General features: G+C 39.4%; 1 protein-coding gene across 2 annotated transcripts; it reads right to left on the bottom strand.

Annotated features, from left to right (window-relative positions):
* Positions 1-371: 371 nt before the first annotated feature.
* LOC139570710 (homeobox protein Nkx-6.2-like) lies at positions 372-2879 on the bottom strand. Of its 2 annotated transcripts, none has more exons than XM_071392843.1 (3): positions 2078-2879; positions 1540-1712; positions 372-1165 (listed from the first exon to the last, which is right to left on the bottom strand). In XM_071392843.1, exons 1-3 carry the CDS (start codon positions 2487-2489, stop codon positions 917-919), a joined length of 834 nt encoding a protein of 277 aa, XP_071248944.1. In that variant the 5' UTR covers positions 2490-2879; the 3' UTR covers positions 372-916. The 2 variants fall into 2 exon arrangements, with proteins under 2 accessions (XP_071248944.1, XP_071248943.1); XM_071392842.1 differs by having other exon boundaries at positions 1540-1733; positions 2078-2616.
* Positions 2880-18526: the final 15647 nt, after the last annotated feature.

The raw sequence follows: 18526 nt of genomic DNA, 5'->3' as shown, positions 1-18526 counted from the left end.
GAAAAGTATAATATTGAGAATAACATTACAAGTAGTCTAATGTCAAGTGTAATTTATAGTTTGTCCTTGTTGGCCCATTTCACAAGACCTAGGCCTATTAGTTTAGTATAGGCCTGTATTTTCACCAACGCAACTAACATTGAGCTATTCCATCTTGCGTAAGCAAGTTTTACAAAAGTGATGCAAAACATCTCAGACGGTCTTGGATAGAAGAAGCAAACAGGTTTCCGTTCATTATAATTTATTAGACCCGTCTTTCTCAGTATTTGAGTGGGTCCCGATCAATGTTAAAATATGTGGTTATTCAATGAAGAGTAATTTCAGTGAAGATGAAAACTGTTCAAAAACAAAATTCCATTTTAAAAACAAAAGCTTGTTAAATAATTTATTCATAATACGTTTTTTTTCTTCCATCTTCGCAGAAGTAATAATACTCTCTTATTCCAACATAAACGATGGTCCAGTTCTCTATCTTTGTTTGATGAGGTAAAACATAAATTCCTTCAAATTATAGAACTGAGTTGAAATCGTTAAAACAAGCTTTTTACATTATAATTTACAACATTTGCATGTATACATTGTGTACCTGTATTGAATTTAGAATGGTAAAAGGTGGAGAGATGGGTAACATTATTCGGCAATAATATAACAAAATGAAGCCATAATATTGCGAGGGTATATGCTTATCGGGATTTGCGGGAAAGGCTGCCATGTCTTGTTTACATTGGTTTAATAACATAACTTACTCGGTAAAAAATATATACATCTCACTTACATTTTCGTTTGTACAACATAAATCATTCACACCACCCATCAGCGCCCTTTCTTTCCATTTGAACAATTTATACCCTGGTTAAATTAGCTTTAGAAGCACCGTGGAGTGTTTCAGTCTCTTCGCGACAAGTTGTCACGGTCATCACAAGGTGTCCGAGCTATTGCTGCATGGACTGATCAGGGAAAGGTTTGTAGCCTTGTGCTTTTTCAGAAGTCTTGTGATTTTTTCGTCGTCTGAATTAGGGTCCAGAGGTTTGTTGTACTCGTCATCATCCTCATTGTCCGAGCTTTCCTTCATCTTCTCAGTTTCAGAGTCATGTTTCTTTTTGGCTGTTGCCATTTCCGCTGCGTGTCTCTTCCGCCATTTGGTTCTCCTGTTTTGAAACCATACCTATTGGGAGAAGCAATAACATACAATTAAACACTTAATAAATACAATTATAAGACATACTTATAGTGGGTAGTAATTATTCTTCCAACATAAAAGTTATTACTATCTGAGTTGGAGCCAAAAAAAAAACATTGCTAAACATGAAGTTATTAATAGCTCCAATTGCATAATAATGTAAACACAATAACAGCATAGGCAAATACCACCAATGTTAACAATATTGGCAATAATAATAAGCCTGCTAATAATAATAACTGAGAATAACACACATTACACACAGAACTGCCACATACCAATTTGAATTTAAAAACGATTAACATTTAGGCTTATGAATTAATTAATGTAAAAAATATGACTCAAGTAATGATACATACCTTGACTTGACTTTCAGTCATTCCTAAAGAGTAAGCCAGTCGAGCTCTCTCTGGGCCAGCAAGGTATTTCGTCTGTTCAAAGGTTTTCTCCAATGCAAAAATTTGCTGTCCAGAAAAAGTTGGTCTGGAGTGTTTTTTCTTTCCATCCTTGTCGAGCATCATGTTTGCTTGAGCTACAAAAAAGATTGAAGAGTCTAGTCAAAAATATGTAAACACAACAGTGATTAGTATATCATCATCAGTAGTAAACAGTTGTCACGAGTTTACTCCTGGAGAGAGACATCGTGTTGACAATCATAGCTAGGCTTAGAATATTAATTAAAAGGAAGCAATATAAATGGATAGCCCATCGAAATCGTTATGTATAGGTAGTTGTTATAAGTTATTTACAAGGAGAACCAAAACATAGGTTACCGAACAAATAAACAAATATCCTAGGCTATTCAAGAGATGTCTACATTAAAAAAGTAAAACATTACGATTTGTATAGCTACATTTAAACATTTTTGCACTATACACAGCCAGATAACAAGCGTACCAGGACAGGGCACTCGAGGATCCCTCCAAGGGGAGCTCTGCATCACTCCGGGCCAGAATATGGGGGCTCTTCCTGGGAGATCCGTCAGGGGCTTTGGGTACCGAGAAACGGCTGCTGGGTTAAAGTACATTCCTGCGGTGGCCAAGCCGTTTATCCTTGGAAAGCCCGAGAGCAGCTGTCCAGCTGAGTTGATAGGTCTACCCAAGATATCGCTAATTCCATGTGGTGTCCCCAGGGCAAGCTGTGCGTTCAAATTATTGAGAGAAGGCGCCTTGAAGCCCACATGATTCTGCAAAGTGTAGGGAAATAAAGACGTCTTCATCTCGGTCATGTTGTGCAATGCTGCCAGCGGTGTACTGCCTAGGACGAAAGCACTCTGCCTGTTAGCATCCATCTGCCCAACAGCTAACATTTGGGAGCATGAACCACCAAATTTGCTCGAGTAAATATAATAATAAACCGGAGAAAGTAATAAATATAAAGGTCGATAAGCAGAGGCCACTACAGGAGCTTCTGAAGTATATCCTGGATACGGCAGCCACTGAAGGTTGAAACTTCAGAAAACAAAAACACTTCTTTAGGAGAGAAATTCTCTTGCGTTGTCGGACAAGTTTGATTAAAAAAAAAATGTCTCTCCGGTTCAGACTGTCAATAGTGAGTTTGCCGCATGCGTCCACATCGAGAATCCTCTCGGAAGTCGAAGGATCTGATGATGTTTTTTAGTGGTTTTGATGGTGACCATAAGGGTCGGCTTTCTTCGTAAATTGACTCGAACTATGGCGTGAGTGAAGCGGGATGCACTGATAACCGTGCAGCAACCTGCATGCACATATTTCCCATTGGATAATGTTGAGTGAGAGAGCGCTCTGATTGGAGGGAACACACTCGGGTACTTTGCATGTGCGTCCCTTGGACAAAGCCACACTCTATCAAGATCGTCTTGTACTGCTATTAATGATGCATCATACGGTAGAAATCATTGTTTCAAGATTTGACAAATACGATTTATTTACAATATAACCCATTGCCGATGACAATGTAAGTACATTAAACTCAATACAACTATGTTGTATGGTGATTTCATTGTTACCAGTGATTTGCAGGAGGTTGAAGATGCGATTATAGCCTTTGCATTTCTAGAAGAGGCATCCAGTATTTATTGAAAGCATGCTTTATGTTTTGGGATTGTGGATGTATAACAAGCATATAGACTAGGCATACTTCACTGAGGTTTACATTTTAGAAAAGTATTAATCAAATCTATTTCAGCGCAAGATAAAATTAACTGACCACAATAATGGATTTTTTTGCAGCCAAGTATCATCTTAACTTTACACAAAATTTATATTTTTGCTATTATTCGTAGCTTACATGGTCCGTTTTAGAAGTCGAAATTAATAACGGATTCATTGGGCTGTTTAGTTGTTGTGGGGTTATCTTGATATTGTCTGTAAATGCTGTAAACAAATGTTTTAGGCCTATATACAAATGTTATATACATTTTTTTAAATATATAAAAATGACCCTTATTTTGGTTTCGTGTTATGTTGTAAATCTATTTTTTTTTATAGTACGGGTCAAGACAAACATAGTGATTCTTAAAGATGGTATCACTTGGCCTACTCAATAGAAAATCAGATAAGCGATTGTATCTGTATCACTGTCACTGGTCAGAGGCACCGATATCTCTACCCTGGTAGCCTTCATCGTGTCCAAACTGACAACTAAACCGTGTAACGGATAGACCTGTCTTTTTTTTTCATTACTCAAATTATCATTGTTGTTTTTGCATTATTTCCGTCATGAGATAGGACCTGGACTGAGAAAACCGCGTGGTTCTAGACGTCATCAAATTGAGTGCTGCTTCAAGCGACCGCGCTAATATTTTATGGAGATGTATGAATGTTGTTAGAGTGAAATATGGCCACGTTACAATTTGAATGGTTCAGCAAATCCACCTTGGACCTCAAATAACAGAGAGAAGTATGTTCATTCTAAGGGGTTTGAAAAAGTAAAAGTTTCCCAATTTTGCACAGCATTTCTTTAGGCAATTTAGTTAACAATAAGGTAGAGAGATAAAACCTGTCTATAGTTAGCGACATTTTCAAACGTTAAAAACATGAATAATACTATAATTGGATTTCACATATTTGTTTGTTCATTGTCATTATTTTAGGTCATATTATCCACAGTCAATATAATGTTATTGACGACGTGTTATGTAACTATTTAATCGGAAAGGACAGGTGCTGAAAGCAATCTTCATCCGTCAATTCACTCATTCGTTTTCACAGTCATTGGAAAGTTCTATTAGGCAATAATCAATCAGAAGAAAAAAAACTTAATTTCACCTGCAACCAACTGCAATTGCACAGAGAATAATGTAAGAAAAGACCATCTATTTTTAAAAAACATATTGTGAAATGATCAATACTGTGTGATTGAATAATCCTTTGCCCACTAGTAGCCTATGCATTTTCCGTCTTGATGCATCAGCCTATGCCAGATAGTGGCACATTTACAGGCCATAACTAAATGGGGCAATTAGTTTCGTTCAAATTCATAATTAACAAATGTTTTGTAATTATTATTTATCAACCAACTTTTTGGAATGCATTCTCCACCACAGTATTTCTATTACTAGTGTGCTCATCAGTCTGTGCATTTGTAGGCCTACTAAGCAGCACGGTCGATTCAAAATCGGCTCAAACTATCTATATCTTGACTTTAACATAAACGAGTTTTATTTTCACTAATTACAGGAGGCCTTTATTATGGAGTTTTATTATAGGTGCCTTACAACTTATTAATTGTAAAAACGCAATATTATATCAGATATTTGAATTATATCACCCTGTAAACGCATTAGTTTGTTATTACAAGTATTACAAGTATTGAAGGTAGGTCTATTACAAATATATATATATATATTTCTTATTATTATTATTAATCATCAATATAAGGTAACCTGTACGCAATAGGCAAGTGTGCCCATCACAGTGCATGTAAAACAAAAAACGAAATATACAAATTAAAATTATAATCGAACATTTTAATGTTCAATTTAATGAATTCGTTGTTATAATTGTTTTATATCTCATGATTGAATTAAATGGAAGTTTAAAGCTAATACCGATCAGAAAAAAAAGCTGACGTCAACTTTAACATTGAAGTAAATAAACCATTTTACAAAAATGCCAGAGGCACGAATCCCAGATGATAGTTTCGAAGAGCCCCCTCTTGGCGTCAAGAAGAGTTGTTTATCAGAGACTATTTCATAATAAGTAGGCTAAAATAAAATAAAAAAGCATAGGCCATCACCCACTAAACTCATAGCACACACCCTTGAGCAGAGGTGTAAAGTAACTAAGTAAAAATAATTTTAAGTAGGTTACTACTTAAAGGCCCAGTGCAGTCAAAAACGTGATTTCCTAGGTTTTATCATTTATATATATTTCCACACTATGAGGTTGGAATAATACTGTGAAATTGTGAAAATTATGATAATGCCCTTTTAATGTAAGAGCTGTTTGAAAAGATCACCTGAAATGTCAGCCTGATTTGGCTGAAGGGAGTTTTGGCCTTCCATGGATGCATCACCATGCAATAAATTAGTTAATAGACCAATAAGAAAGAGACTTCCAAACCTCTCTACCAATAACAGCTAATTAATTTCCAGTTTTCCACTCCCTACTCAAACCTCTCCCAGACAGTCCTAGCTAAATTATTTCTTGAGAAATTGCTGTCTGCAATAAATTATTTTTGTTTCTTTTTGGCCATTTTAATTGAACACAATCACAATAAGGTATACTTCATTGTTACCATGAAATTATTTGATATTGAGATAAAACATTTTTTTTTAAACGTCTGCATTGGACCTTTAAGTATATTTTGGGCGTATCTGTACTTTACTATTTATATTTTAGACAACTTTGTCTTCACTACATTCCACAAGAAAATATGTACTTTTTACTCCCATACATTTTTCCTGACACCCAAAAGTACTCGTTACATTTCGAATGCTCAGGCAGGACAGCAACTGAGCAACACAGTCCAATTCGCGCCCCTTCAATTTAACTCGTAATTTCTACTGCCTCTAATTTCGCGGTCTCACTAAACACAAATACTGCGTTTGTAAATTATGTCTATATGAGGTTCTGTTGAGTTTACAATGCCTTCAGAAACTATTCACACCCCTTGAATTTTTCCACATTTTGTTGTGTTAAAGCCTGCATTTAAAATGGTTTACATTGAGATGTTGTGTCACTGGCCTACACACATTACCCCATAATGTCAAAGTGGAATTAGGTTTTTCGATTTCTTTCTAAATTAACTAAAAATGAAAAGCTTAAATGTCTTGATTCAATAAGTATTCAACCCCTTTCTTATGGCAAGTTTAAATAAGTCCAGGAGTAAAAATGTGCGTAACAAGTCAGATAATAACTTGCGTGGACACTAATAGTTTAACATGTTTTTTGAATGACTGCCTCATCTCTGTATCCCACACATTCAGTTATTTGTAAGATCCCTCAGTCGAGCAGTGAATTTCAACCATAGATTCAACCACAAAGAACAGGGGGGTTTTCCAATGCCTCGCAAAGAAGGACAGAAGGGTACAAATACAAAAAAGCAGACTTTTAATATCCTTTTGAGCATACAAAGTGTATTAATTACACTTTGTATCAAAACACCCAGTCACTACAAAGATACAGGCGTCCTTCCTTACTCAGTTGCCAAAGAGAAAGGAAACCGCTCAGGGATTTCACCATGAGGCCAATGGTGACTTTAAAACATTTACAGAAAATTGAGGTTGGATCAACAACATTGTAGTTACTCCACAATACCAACCTAATTGACAGAGTGAAAAGAAGGAAGCTTGTACAGAATAAAAATATTCAAAAACATGCATCATGTTTGCAACAAGGCACTAGAGTAATACTGCAAAACAATTGGCAAAGAAATGTAAGTTTTGTCATGAATACAAGGTGTTATGTTTGGGGCAAATCCAATACAACACATTACTGAGTACCACTCTCCATATTTTCAAGCATCGTGGTGGTTGCCTCATGTTATGGGCATGCTTGTAATCGTTAAGGACTGGGGAGTTTTCAGGATAAAAAAGAAACGCAATGGGAGCTAAGCACAGGAAAAATCCTAGAGGAAAACCTGGTTCAGTCTGCTTTCCACAAGACAGTGGGCGATGATTTCACCTTTCAGCAGGACAATAACCTAATACAGATGGCCAAATCTACTCTGGAGTTGCTTACCAAGAAGGCAGTGCATGTTTCAGAGTGGCTGAGTTACAGTTTTGAATCTGCTTGAAAATCGATGACAAGAACTGAAAATGGTTGTCTAGCAATGATCAACAATCAATTTGACAAAGCTGGAAGAATAAAAAATAAATAAAAAAATTGACAAAAGTTGCGCAATCCAGGTGTGGAATGCTCTTAGAGACTTACCAAGAAAGACACACAGCTGTAATCGCTGCCAAAGGTGCTTCTACAAAGTATTGACTCAGGGGTGTGAATACTTATGTCAATTGGATATTCCTGTATTTCAATTTCAATAAATTTGCAAACATTTCTAAAACCTGCTTTCACTTTGTCATTATGGGGTATTGCGGCGTTTGTCAGACCCCATAATACACCCCAAAAATGGTTCTTCTCATGAAAATGTCTTTAGTGTCTGGTTTAAGCTACAAACTAATGTCCCCACCCACCATTGAAAGCTGACTCTCACTATGTCGGTTGTTTTGCAGTTTGACGCCCACAAGCCTTACAAGACTTGTCTGAATGTAACCTGGTACCAGTTTTTAAAAATAATGGAATTATGGCAGTACCTTTGGCCCAAAAAACGTGTTAAATATGGGTAAAAAATTTAGCGCAATCATTTCCTTAGCTTTCTTATATCTCTCAGAAATAAAGTAGGACAAACTTTTCAAAACATACTCTTCCTTTTGATTTATTTTGTAACAATGTGTTCTGCATGAATTTATTCTTCAGTCAACATTTGCCAGCATTAGAGTCAACATGGGTTAGCATCCCAGTGAAACGCTTTCAACACCTTGTAAAGTCCATGCGCCGACTGATTGAGGCTGTTCTGAGGGCAAAAGGGGGTGCAACTCAATATTAGGAAGGTGTTCCTAATGTTTTGTACACTCAGTGTAGAATCCATGCCCCAAAGAATTCAGGCTACCCTGGAGGCAAAGGGGGGTCCGACCCTTGTACTAGCTAATGAACTAGCCGGTGAGTGTATATACACTGAGTGTACAAAACATTAGGAACACCTTTCCATGACAGACTGACCAGGTGAAAGTTATGATCCCTTATTGATGTCACATGTTAAATCCACTTAAACCAGTGTATAGATGAGGGGGAAGAGATATGTTAAAGAATGATTTTTAAGCCTTGAGACAATTGAGACATGGAGGTGTATGTGTGCCATTCAGAGGGTGATTGGGCAAGACAACATATTTAAGTGCCTTTCAATGGAGTATGGTCGTAGGTGCCAGGTGCACTGGTTTGAGTGTGTCAAGAACTGCAACACTGCTGGGTTTTTCACGCTCAGCAGTTTCCTGTGTGTATCAAGAATGGTCCACCACCCAAAGGACATCCAGCCAACTTGACACAACTGTGGGAATCATTGGCGTCAACATGGGCCAGCATCCGTGTGGAACGCTTTCGAGACTTTGAAGAGTCTATGCCCCGACGAACTGAGGCTGCTCTGTAGCCAAGTCTAAAGTAGGGATATTGAAGATTACAGTATTATTACTGCAAAATTATAGACTAAAAACTCGTATTATCGTTTACAACATGAAATAAAGGATATAAATCAAACCAATAAACAGAACACAACATGAGGTCAATAACAGCCCAGAGTCCTACCCAGGTATCACATTTGAGAATGAGGCTCCTAATTTGATTGGATCATATATGATTTAGATACCGGAGTTACTGTCGAGAAATACCAATCACTTTTTTTTATACACCCCAGAGAGATAAAGAGCAGACACCATTATCTGACGCTCGTCAATGTTCCAGCTCAGCATCGCATCTGATCCAGACACATAACAGGGTTGAGTGCGCACTCTAGCGACACAAACTTTGTCCTACAATACAAACGTGGGTTATTGTCAGACCTTGGCTCACGTGGGTCAATTCAATTGATTTCATATGGATTACCAAGGAAGCCATCTTCAAAGCAATCAAGGGGGAGATTATTGGTCATTTGATCATATACTGGACATCATAAAGAAGCACACATGAAGGACAGTGTGAGCCTCCGTGTTGTACACCGTTGGAGCAAGGACACATGAGAAACTGTCTGGTTTATAGCGCAAATCCATCATGAGTTGTGTTGCTCCTGAATTCTCAAGGGTCGAAAGTTCCATTAGACCATATAGCTTGTATGACACAAGTGAAAAACATAACTCACAAAGCTCTTCAGGAGCTGTACAACACTTGACATCCTCTGGCAACAGCATATCAGGCTATTGGCGTTCAGTACTTTAATAAAAATGAACAAATATTGGTGCAGTATTAGATGCTGAAAACTTGAATGTAAAGGTACTGAAATTGACACTGTGTGTGTGTGTGTGTGTGTGTGTGTGTGTGTGTGTGTGTGTGTGTGTGTGTGTGAGAGAGAGAGAGAGAGAGAGAGAGAGAGAGAGAGAGAGAGAGAGAGAGAGAGAGAGAGAGAGAGAGAGAGAGAGAGAGAGAGAGAGAGAGAGAGAGAGAGAGAGAGAGAGAGAGAGAGAGAGAGAGAGAGAGAGAGAGAGAGAGAGAGAATACACCATTCAATGTGCTATTTTGGTAGGGAATTGGGATGGCCACCGTTGGTCTGACTAACTCCAACATGTGGTGAGGTCAATGAGCAGGGAGGTAAAATGGCTGTCAGTATCAAGACTACGCGTTGTCATTGGCATTGCAGTGATCTTCGTTCACCACCTTGCAACCGTATAAAGAGGTTTGTACCTCTTAGGTCTTAGGCTTAGGTGTTGGACTGACAGTTGCAGGGATCTGTGTTCAATTCCCAGTTGGGCTACCCCCAGAATGAGCTCTTCTGGTGTCAGAAGTGTTATGGCGTTATGAAGGTATGTCCAGCTGTAAGATAGAGCACGGGGCCACGCTTTCCAAAAGGAAGGGGACAGCGACCTTATAGTGACCTGGTCAAGAGGTTTAAACCCATTGATGTTATGGCTAAAGTGTTGGACTGACAGTCACAGGGCCCGTGTTTAAGTCCCACAGCAGTATTTTTTTTCAGATGTACTTTGACAGTAGAATTGTAATTCACGTGTCTTTACCATTCATTTATGTTAAGTATAAAAAGCCTGAATACTATGCGGATTTTTCCCTGACCACATGGTTCAACAATAATACAGAGATAAACACTTTTCTATATCTCCACTAGATGGCAACAAATACTAAAGAGAGAGCACAGCCACACACCCATGAAGCAAATCAAATCAAATGTTATTTGTCACATGCACCAAGTACAACAGGTGGAGACTTTACAGTCAAGCGCTTACCTATGAGCCCTATCCCAACAATGCAGAGTTAAAAAGTAAGATTTTTGTGTTTTTTATAAAAAAGGAAATAGTAACGGAAAAAAATAGCAATGATGAGACTATATACAGTACTGGTACCGAGTTAATGTATGAGGTAGTTGAGGTAATATGGACATTCCATGTAGGGATTTTGGAATCTGGGCAAGTTGATTTATCAGGATATTACTGCTCAGCTTTTGAAGACATAGCAATACATATTTTTCAACTTTCACTGTACCTTTGGAACTGTATCAGTTTTTTTACATTTTAAAAAATAAAATAAAAAAGTAACTAGGCAAGTCAGTTAAGAAGAAATTCTTAATTACAATGACGGCCTACACAGGGCCAAACCTGGACGACGCTGGGCCAATTGCGCGCCACTCTATGGGACTCCCAATCACTTCCAGTTGTGATACAGCCTGGAATCAAACCAGGGTCTGTAATGATGCCTTTTGCACTGAGATGCAGTGCCTTAGACCGTTGTGCCACTCGGGAGCCCCATTACTAATAATGACAGGATATGAAAAGTGATGAAAAATATCCCACTGGATACACTACGTCATTTCAACGTGGATAATTGAGTAATATTTGGTTGACACATTGATTTTCATTTATTTAACTAGGCAAGTCAATTAAGAACAAAAATATTATTTACAATCAAGGTCTACCAAGTGGTAAAATGCCTCCTGCGGGGACGGGGGCTTGGATTTAAAATAATCATCTGGGAGTCTCTTGGAAATGCTGTGGGGAAGATTAAGGTTATTTGATTTATGGAGCTGATAAAGTTAAATTGTTAACTATTCAGTGCTTGTGCATCTGTTGTTGACAGACAGTGCATTCGGAAAGTATTCAGACCCCTTTACTTTTCCCCCATTTTGTTACCTTACAGCCCTATTCTAAAATGTATTCAATATTTTTCCCCCCTCATCAATCTACACACAATACATGAGAAAGCGAAAACAGGTTTTTATAAAATGTTGCACATTTATTAAAATAGAAAACAGAAATATCACATTTACATAAGTATTCAGACCCTTTAATAGATATATATATATATATACAGTACCAGTCAAAAGGTTGGACACCTACTCATTCAAGGGCTTTTATTTATTTTTACTATTTTATACCATTGTAGAATAATAGTGAAGACATCAAAACTATAAAATAACACATATGGAATCACGTAGTAACCAAAAAAGTGTTAAACAAATCAAGATATGTTTTATATTTGAGATTGCCTTGATGACAGCTTTGCACACTCTTGGCATTCTCTCAACCAGATTCATGAGGTAGTCACCTGGAATGCATTTCAATTAACCAGGTGTGCCTCGTTAAAGTTCATTTGCGGAATTTCTTTCATTCTTAATGCGTAGAAAATAGTAAAAATAAAGAAATACCCTTGAATGAGTAGGTGTGTCCATACTTTTGACTAAAAAGTATGGATATATACAGTATATCTTTTTTTAACAGGACAAATCTGAGGGGGCATGTTCCCCTGTGCCCCCTATGGACATGACACTTCTATTTACATACATGTTCACAGATGACAGGGCTGAAACATAAAGGATGGTCAAAAAAATTACCCAGTTAGGGTTTCAAGGTGCTTCAAGCCATCAAAATGAACCAAACTTGCTCTAGTCAGCTTGCTTATGCAACAACAACACAGTGTCTTTAAAACCTTTCACGATGTGCTTTGCCAGACCTCATTTTTACCTTGGGAATCAGATAAAGAACATTCAACTTTGCTCAGAACTTCTGTATGATGTTTTTGACAGGAGGATTCCAACCTCTAATGTCGAGACGAGATAACAACGATAAGAACAGAATAATCATCCAGTCTCTGACAAAATATTCTCAAATAATATTCAAACAAATATTCTTACAGACAAAAAAATAAATCACACACATCTAGGAATAAAACTTACACTGTAGGAGTTCTCACGTTGCAGTTATTTATTTTTTAGATCACTGGAATGAAACATGTCAATCAAGAAACATGAACCTTTTGCGGAAATGTTAAGGTCTTATAAAATAGAGACAGTTGGGGGTATTTGGAAAGTTAATTTGTTAGTGGTTTTTACCCAAATGATGTCCGTGTTCTTTAGGGTGACTCACTTTTTCTGAAACCAAGTTCAGTGGAAAGACAGTTCCTCTCTCTCTCCTGCTCTGCTGCTTAATTTAATGATAATGAATTCAATAATAGTATGCTATGTTTGCTAAGATGTAATAACTCACAATCTAGCCACCTGCTGGTTTCCAAATGTTCTTGTAGTTTTTTGGTCAGTAATGTGCACTTTCTTATCCTGCAGCACAACATTAGCACACTAACAAGCTTATTTGTAGGGGGTAGGAGACATATGAAGTACAGTAAGTCATATTATGTGCCATTATGGGAGTCTGCCTCTTGCCATTATGGCCCTCTTTATGTCCCCCTGTCTCGCCTCTCTCCATGATCTGCTTTGAGCATTCACACAGATGCCCCAAGAAATGAAATACACTTGCAGTGTCCTTGTTTAAAGCCAAACTACAGTATAAATCTGTCAGCTGTCAAATAGAGATACAGTTTTTTCAGCTGTACCCGCTTTCCCCTAAACCTGCCATACATTTACCAGCATGTCACATGTGCAACCAGGGGGGGAAAAATCCTAGACCACCTTTACTCCACACAGAGAGATGCATACAAAGCTCTCTCCCGCCCTCCATTTGGCAAATCTGACCACAATTCTATCCTCCTGATTCCTGCTTACAAGCAAAAACTAAAGAAGAAAGTACCAGTGACTCGCTCAATACGGAAGTAGTCAGATGACGCGGATGCTAAACTACTGGACTGTTTTGCTAGCACAGACTGGAATATGTTCCACGATTCATCCAATGGCATTGAGTAATACACCACCTCAGTCAAAGGCTTCATCAATAAGTGCATCGATGACGTCGTCCCCACAGTGACCGTATGTACATATCCCAACCAGAAGCCATGGATTACAGACAACATCCGCATCGAGCTAAAGGCTAGAGCTGCCGCTTTCAAGGAGCGGGAGACTAATCTGGACGCTTATAAAAAATCATCAAACGAGCAAAGCGTCAGTACAGAATTAAGATTGAATCCTACTACACCGGCTCTGACACTCGTCTGATGTGGCAGGGCTTTAAAACTATTACGGACTACAAAGGGAAACCCAGACATGAGCTGCCCAGTGACGAGAGCCTAACAGACAAGCTAAATGCCATTTATGCCGGCTTCAAGACAAGCAATACTGAAGCATGCACGAGAGCACCAGCTGTTCTGGATGACTGTGTGATAATGCTCTCGGTAGCCGATGTGAACAAAACCTTTAAACAGGTCAACATTCACAAAGCCGCTGGGCCAGACGGATTACCAGGACGTGTACTCAAAGCATGCACGAACCAACTGTCAAGTGTCTTCACTGACATTTTTAACCTCTCCCTGACCGAGTCTGTAATACCTACATGTTTCAAGCAGACCACCATAGTCCCTGTGCCCAAGGAAGTGGAGGTAACCTGCCTAAACGATCACCGCCCCGTGGTACTGTAACGCTCGTCGTAATCCTCCTCGTCAGAGGAGGATAAGTTAGAAGGATCGGAGGACCAAAACGCAGCGTGGTATGTATCCATATTTATTAGAATACTTTTCTAGACGAACAAAACAATAAACAAAACGAAACCAACGACGCCAACAGTCCTGAACATGTGAACAAATGAAAAACAATGAACGCACGAACAGGAACAATCACCCACAAACAAACAGTGAGAACAGCCTACCTAAATATGGTTCCCAATCAGAGACAACGTAAAACACCTGCCTCTGATTGAGAACCATATCAGGCTAGTTAGACAACCCTAAACCAAACATAGAAACACATAACATAGAATGCCCACCCAGCTCACGTCCTGACCAACTAAACAAAGACTGAACAAAGGAAATAAGGTCAGGAACGTGACAGGTACTCACTTCGGTAGCCATGAAGTTCTTTGAAAGGCTAGTCATGGCTCACATAACAGCATCCTCCCGGAAACCCTAGACTCACTCCAATTCGCATACCGCCCCAACAGATCCATAGATGATGCAATCTCAATCGCACTCCAAACCGCCCTTTCTCACCTGGACAAAAGGAACACCTATGTGAGAATGCTGTTCATCGACTGCAGCTCAGCGTTCAACACCATAGTGCCCACGAACCTCATCACAAAGCTAAGGACTCTGGGACTAAACATCTCCGTCTGCAACTGGATCCTGGACTTCCTGACAGGCTGCCCCCATGTGGTAAGAGTAGGCAACAACATGTCTGCAACGCTGATCCTTAACACTGGGGCCCGTCAGGGGTGTGTACTTAGTCCCCTCCTGTATTCCCTGTTCACCCACGACTGCGTGGCCAAACACGACTCCAACACCATCATTAAGTTTGCTGACGACACAACAGTGGCAGGCCCCGTCACCGACAATGATGAGACGGCCTTTAGGGAGGAGGTCAGAGAACTGGCAGTGTGGTGCAAGGACAACCTCTCCCTCAATGTGAGCAAGACAAAGGAGCTGATCGTGGACTACAGGAAAAGGAGCGCCGAACTGGCCCCCATTAACATCAACGAGGCTGTAGTGGAGCGGGTCAAGAATTTCAAGTTCCTTGGTGTCCACATCACCAACAAACTATCCTGGTCTAAACATACCAAGACAGTCGTGAAGAGGGCACGACAAAACCTTTTCCCCCTCAGGAGACCGAAAAGATTTGGCATGGGTCCCCAGATCCTCAAAATGTTCTACAGCGGCGCCATCGAGAGCATCCTGACCGGTTGCATCACCGCCTTGTATGGCAACTACTCGGCATCTGACCGTAAGGCGCAACAGAGGGAAGTGCGAACGGCCCAGTACATCACTGGGGCCAAGCTTCCTGCCATCCAGGACCTATATAATAGGCGGTGTCAGAGGAAAACCCATAAAATTGTCAGAGACTCCAGTCACCCAACTCACCCGCACGGCAAGCGGTACCGGAGCGCCAAGTCTAGGACCAAAAGGCTTCTACCCCCAAGCCATTAGACTGCTGAACAATTCATAAAAATTGCCACCGGACAATTTACTTTGACCCCCCCCCCCCCCCCCCCCCCTTGTACACTGCTGCGACTTGCTGTTTGTTTGTTACCTATGCATAGTCACTTCGCCGCCACCTACATGTACAGATTACCTAGCCTGTACTGCTCACTGACTCGATACCGGTGCCCCATGTATATAGCCTTGTTATTGTTATTCTTATTGTGTTACTTTTTATTATTACTTTTTGTTTTTTAGCCTACTTGGTAAATATTTTCTTCTTCTTGAACTGCACTGTTGGTTAAGGGCTTGTAAGTAAGCATTTCACGGCATTATACTAAAGCGAACAATGCCAATTCGCATTAAGAGAAATCCCACGCAGCCTTGTTTACAAGTTGGAACACTGGAATGTGAGATGTAATCTACACCTTGATTAGGCTGATAGAAATCCTCATTATTTAATTTAATGATTTTCATTTTGAACATCATTCTTTTTATATAGCCTACACACTTTCTCATTCTGAACTTCTAAAGCAGTTACACCTCCCAACAAATTCTGAACAGTTACACCTCCCAACACTGCCAAAACATCAGCTATGCTGGTGTCGGCTATCGCTCGATCTGATTGAATCCAGGCTTTGGTCTCCACACCTTATAATTGGATTTTCAACATTGCCAAACCAATTACATTTTTGTAAACTTAATTTTACGATTTTAATTGAGAAAATAAAGACATGGACAAAATGATTGGCACCCCGGAGCTCGTACTTGTTTGTACAGCCTTTGGCCAAGATAACTGCTTGCTGCACCTTTCTACTGGCAATTTGGCCCACTCTCCAGCAGCAAACGGCTCTTTCTTCAATGTTTTAGGGGTTCCCTCCACCAACAGTTGTTTTCAGATCTCGCCATGGGTTTTGGATGTGATTCTTCTGGAACCCTTCCAGGATGCTTTTGATGTGTGTTTGGGGTCGTTGTCCTGCTGAAAGACCCACAATCTTCAATGGAGGGCAAGCTCATTGATGACTACAAGATGCATTTGTCTGCAGTTATCTTGGCCAACGGCTGTGCAACCAAGTACTATCTCTGGGGTGCAAATCATTATGTCCATGACATGTCTTTATTTTCCGAATTCAAAATGTACATTTACTTTACACAAATCAAATTGATGCTGCAATGTTGAAAATCCAATTACAAGGTGTGGAGACAAAGTTTTCAATAAGGGCTGTTCTTGAATTGCGGTGGCATTTGCGTCCCTCGTCTTTGCAACCATGAAAAACACTTAAAGGATAGAAGCATTCGTTTTTACTTACCAAAGTATCAATGCAGTGTGGTCAAAGACTTAGTAACTTAGCTGTAGTCACGATTTGGTTACCTATAACTACAAACCAGTGGGGAACCGTCAGGGCCCTCTACACCCTCAGAGAGGGCCTAAAGATAGATACAAATCTGTATATATTTTAATATAGTATAATTTCTAATTTTGTTTTCATTGATTTATTTTTTATTTTTTATTTTTTGTTTATTTTTTTGTTAATTGTAGTGATCTTCCTATTGAATTTCTTCAGTTTGTGTTGGAAAAAGAAGGGTAAATATCCAAGAGAAAAAAATATCCAATCAGACTTTTTCTTTGGTAGTCTCTTGGTAGAAATAATCTATCTGGGTTCAACACTCATTGGCTAGGCCCTCAGGCTTTGAATAGAAGTCACCAGCCAACTTAATTGACATTGACTTCAGTTAGAGCATCATTTTGGAATGACAGTAGAATCAACCAATCACAAATTGTCTTGTAATAGGTTGGACAATTGTATGATGCCTCAAGGCCCTCTAGAGGGCCTAAGTGTCGTCAGAGCTAATAGCGAGCCTTATCTTGTTTTCTCACGCTTTAGCCTAGCTAGCTGGCTAGCTTTTTGCAGTGAGTGTACGTAACGATGGCGGTGGAAACTACAGAGAGAGTAATCGAGGACGATGTTGTCACGATCGTCTTGAGGATATTGAGTGGACCAAGGCGCAGCGTGTGAAAAATACATGCTCTTTTTATTAGAGACGAGAGAAACACGAAACGAACACTATAACAAAACAACAAACGACCGTGAAGCTACAAACGTAAGTGCAATACAAACTACAAACGTTCTACATAGACAATTACCCACAAACACATAATGCCTATGGCTGCCTTAAATATGGCTCCCAACAGCTGTCTCTGATTGAGAACCACTCAGGCAACCATAGACTTACCTAGACACATTCACTAACCACAACCCCATACACTAAACCCAACACCCCCTTTACCATATAACCACCCAAGACGAGACAAAACACAAACATTCCCCATGTCACACCCTGACCTAACTCAAATAATAAAGAAAACAAAGAATACTAAGGCCAGGGCGTGACAGATGTGGTGGCTAAATTGTTAGCATCGCCCTTTGCAAGACTAACTTTTAATGAAAAGTTAAATATTGTACAGACCGGGAGACCAACTCCTGCATTGCCTGATTTGGTGGAACGAGGAAAGAGTTTTGAAAGGCATTTTCAAGTTAATAATTATGAATTCTATCTGTGGATAACCGGCTGTGAGCTGACAAAAAAGCTTTACTGTTGGAATTGCCTACTCTTCAGCACCGATAATAGCTCAACCTGGACAACTGGTTTCAAACATTTAGCCTGTTTGACAAAGTCAGCACTTCGACACCAAAACTCAACTTCACAACTACTTCAGGTCTCAGAACGAGTGACGTCACCGATTGAAACGCTATTAGCGCGCACCACCGCTAACTAGCTAGCCATTTCACATCGGTTACATGTGGTTGAATTTATTCCACCACTATATGAGTGACTGTTTGTTTAGGCAAATGTTTCTTTG

The sequence above is a fragment of the Salvelinus alpinus genome, chromosome 3 (genome assembly GCF_045679555.1).
Source record: "Salvelinus alpinus chromosome 3, SLU_Salpinus.1, whole genome shotgun sequence".
Lineage (NCBI taxonomy): Eukaryota > Metazoa > Chordata > Actinopteri > Salmoniformes > Salmonidae > Salvelinus > Salvelinus alpinus.
The sequence above is the reverse complement of the archived record's forward strand: the minus strand, read 5'-3'. Positions and strand labels throughout refer to the sequence as shown.

Excerpts from the sequence above, each read along its gene's own strand:
- LOC139570710 (XM_071392842.1), bottom strand. The coding sequence starts at position 2,489 with ATGTTAGCTGTTGGGCAGATGGATGCTAACAGGCAGAGTGCTTTCGTC. Across the intron at positions 1,734-2,077 it reads TCCTCGAGTGCCCTGTCCTG|ACTCTTCAATCTTTTTTGTA; the intron begins GTACGCTTGTTA and ends ATTTTTGACTAG. Across the intron at positions 1,166-1,539 it reads TGACTGAAAGTCAAGTCAAG|GTATGGTTTCAAAACAGGAG; the intron begins GTATGTATCATT and ends TTCTCCCAATAG.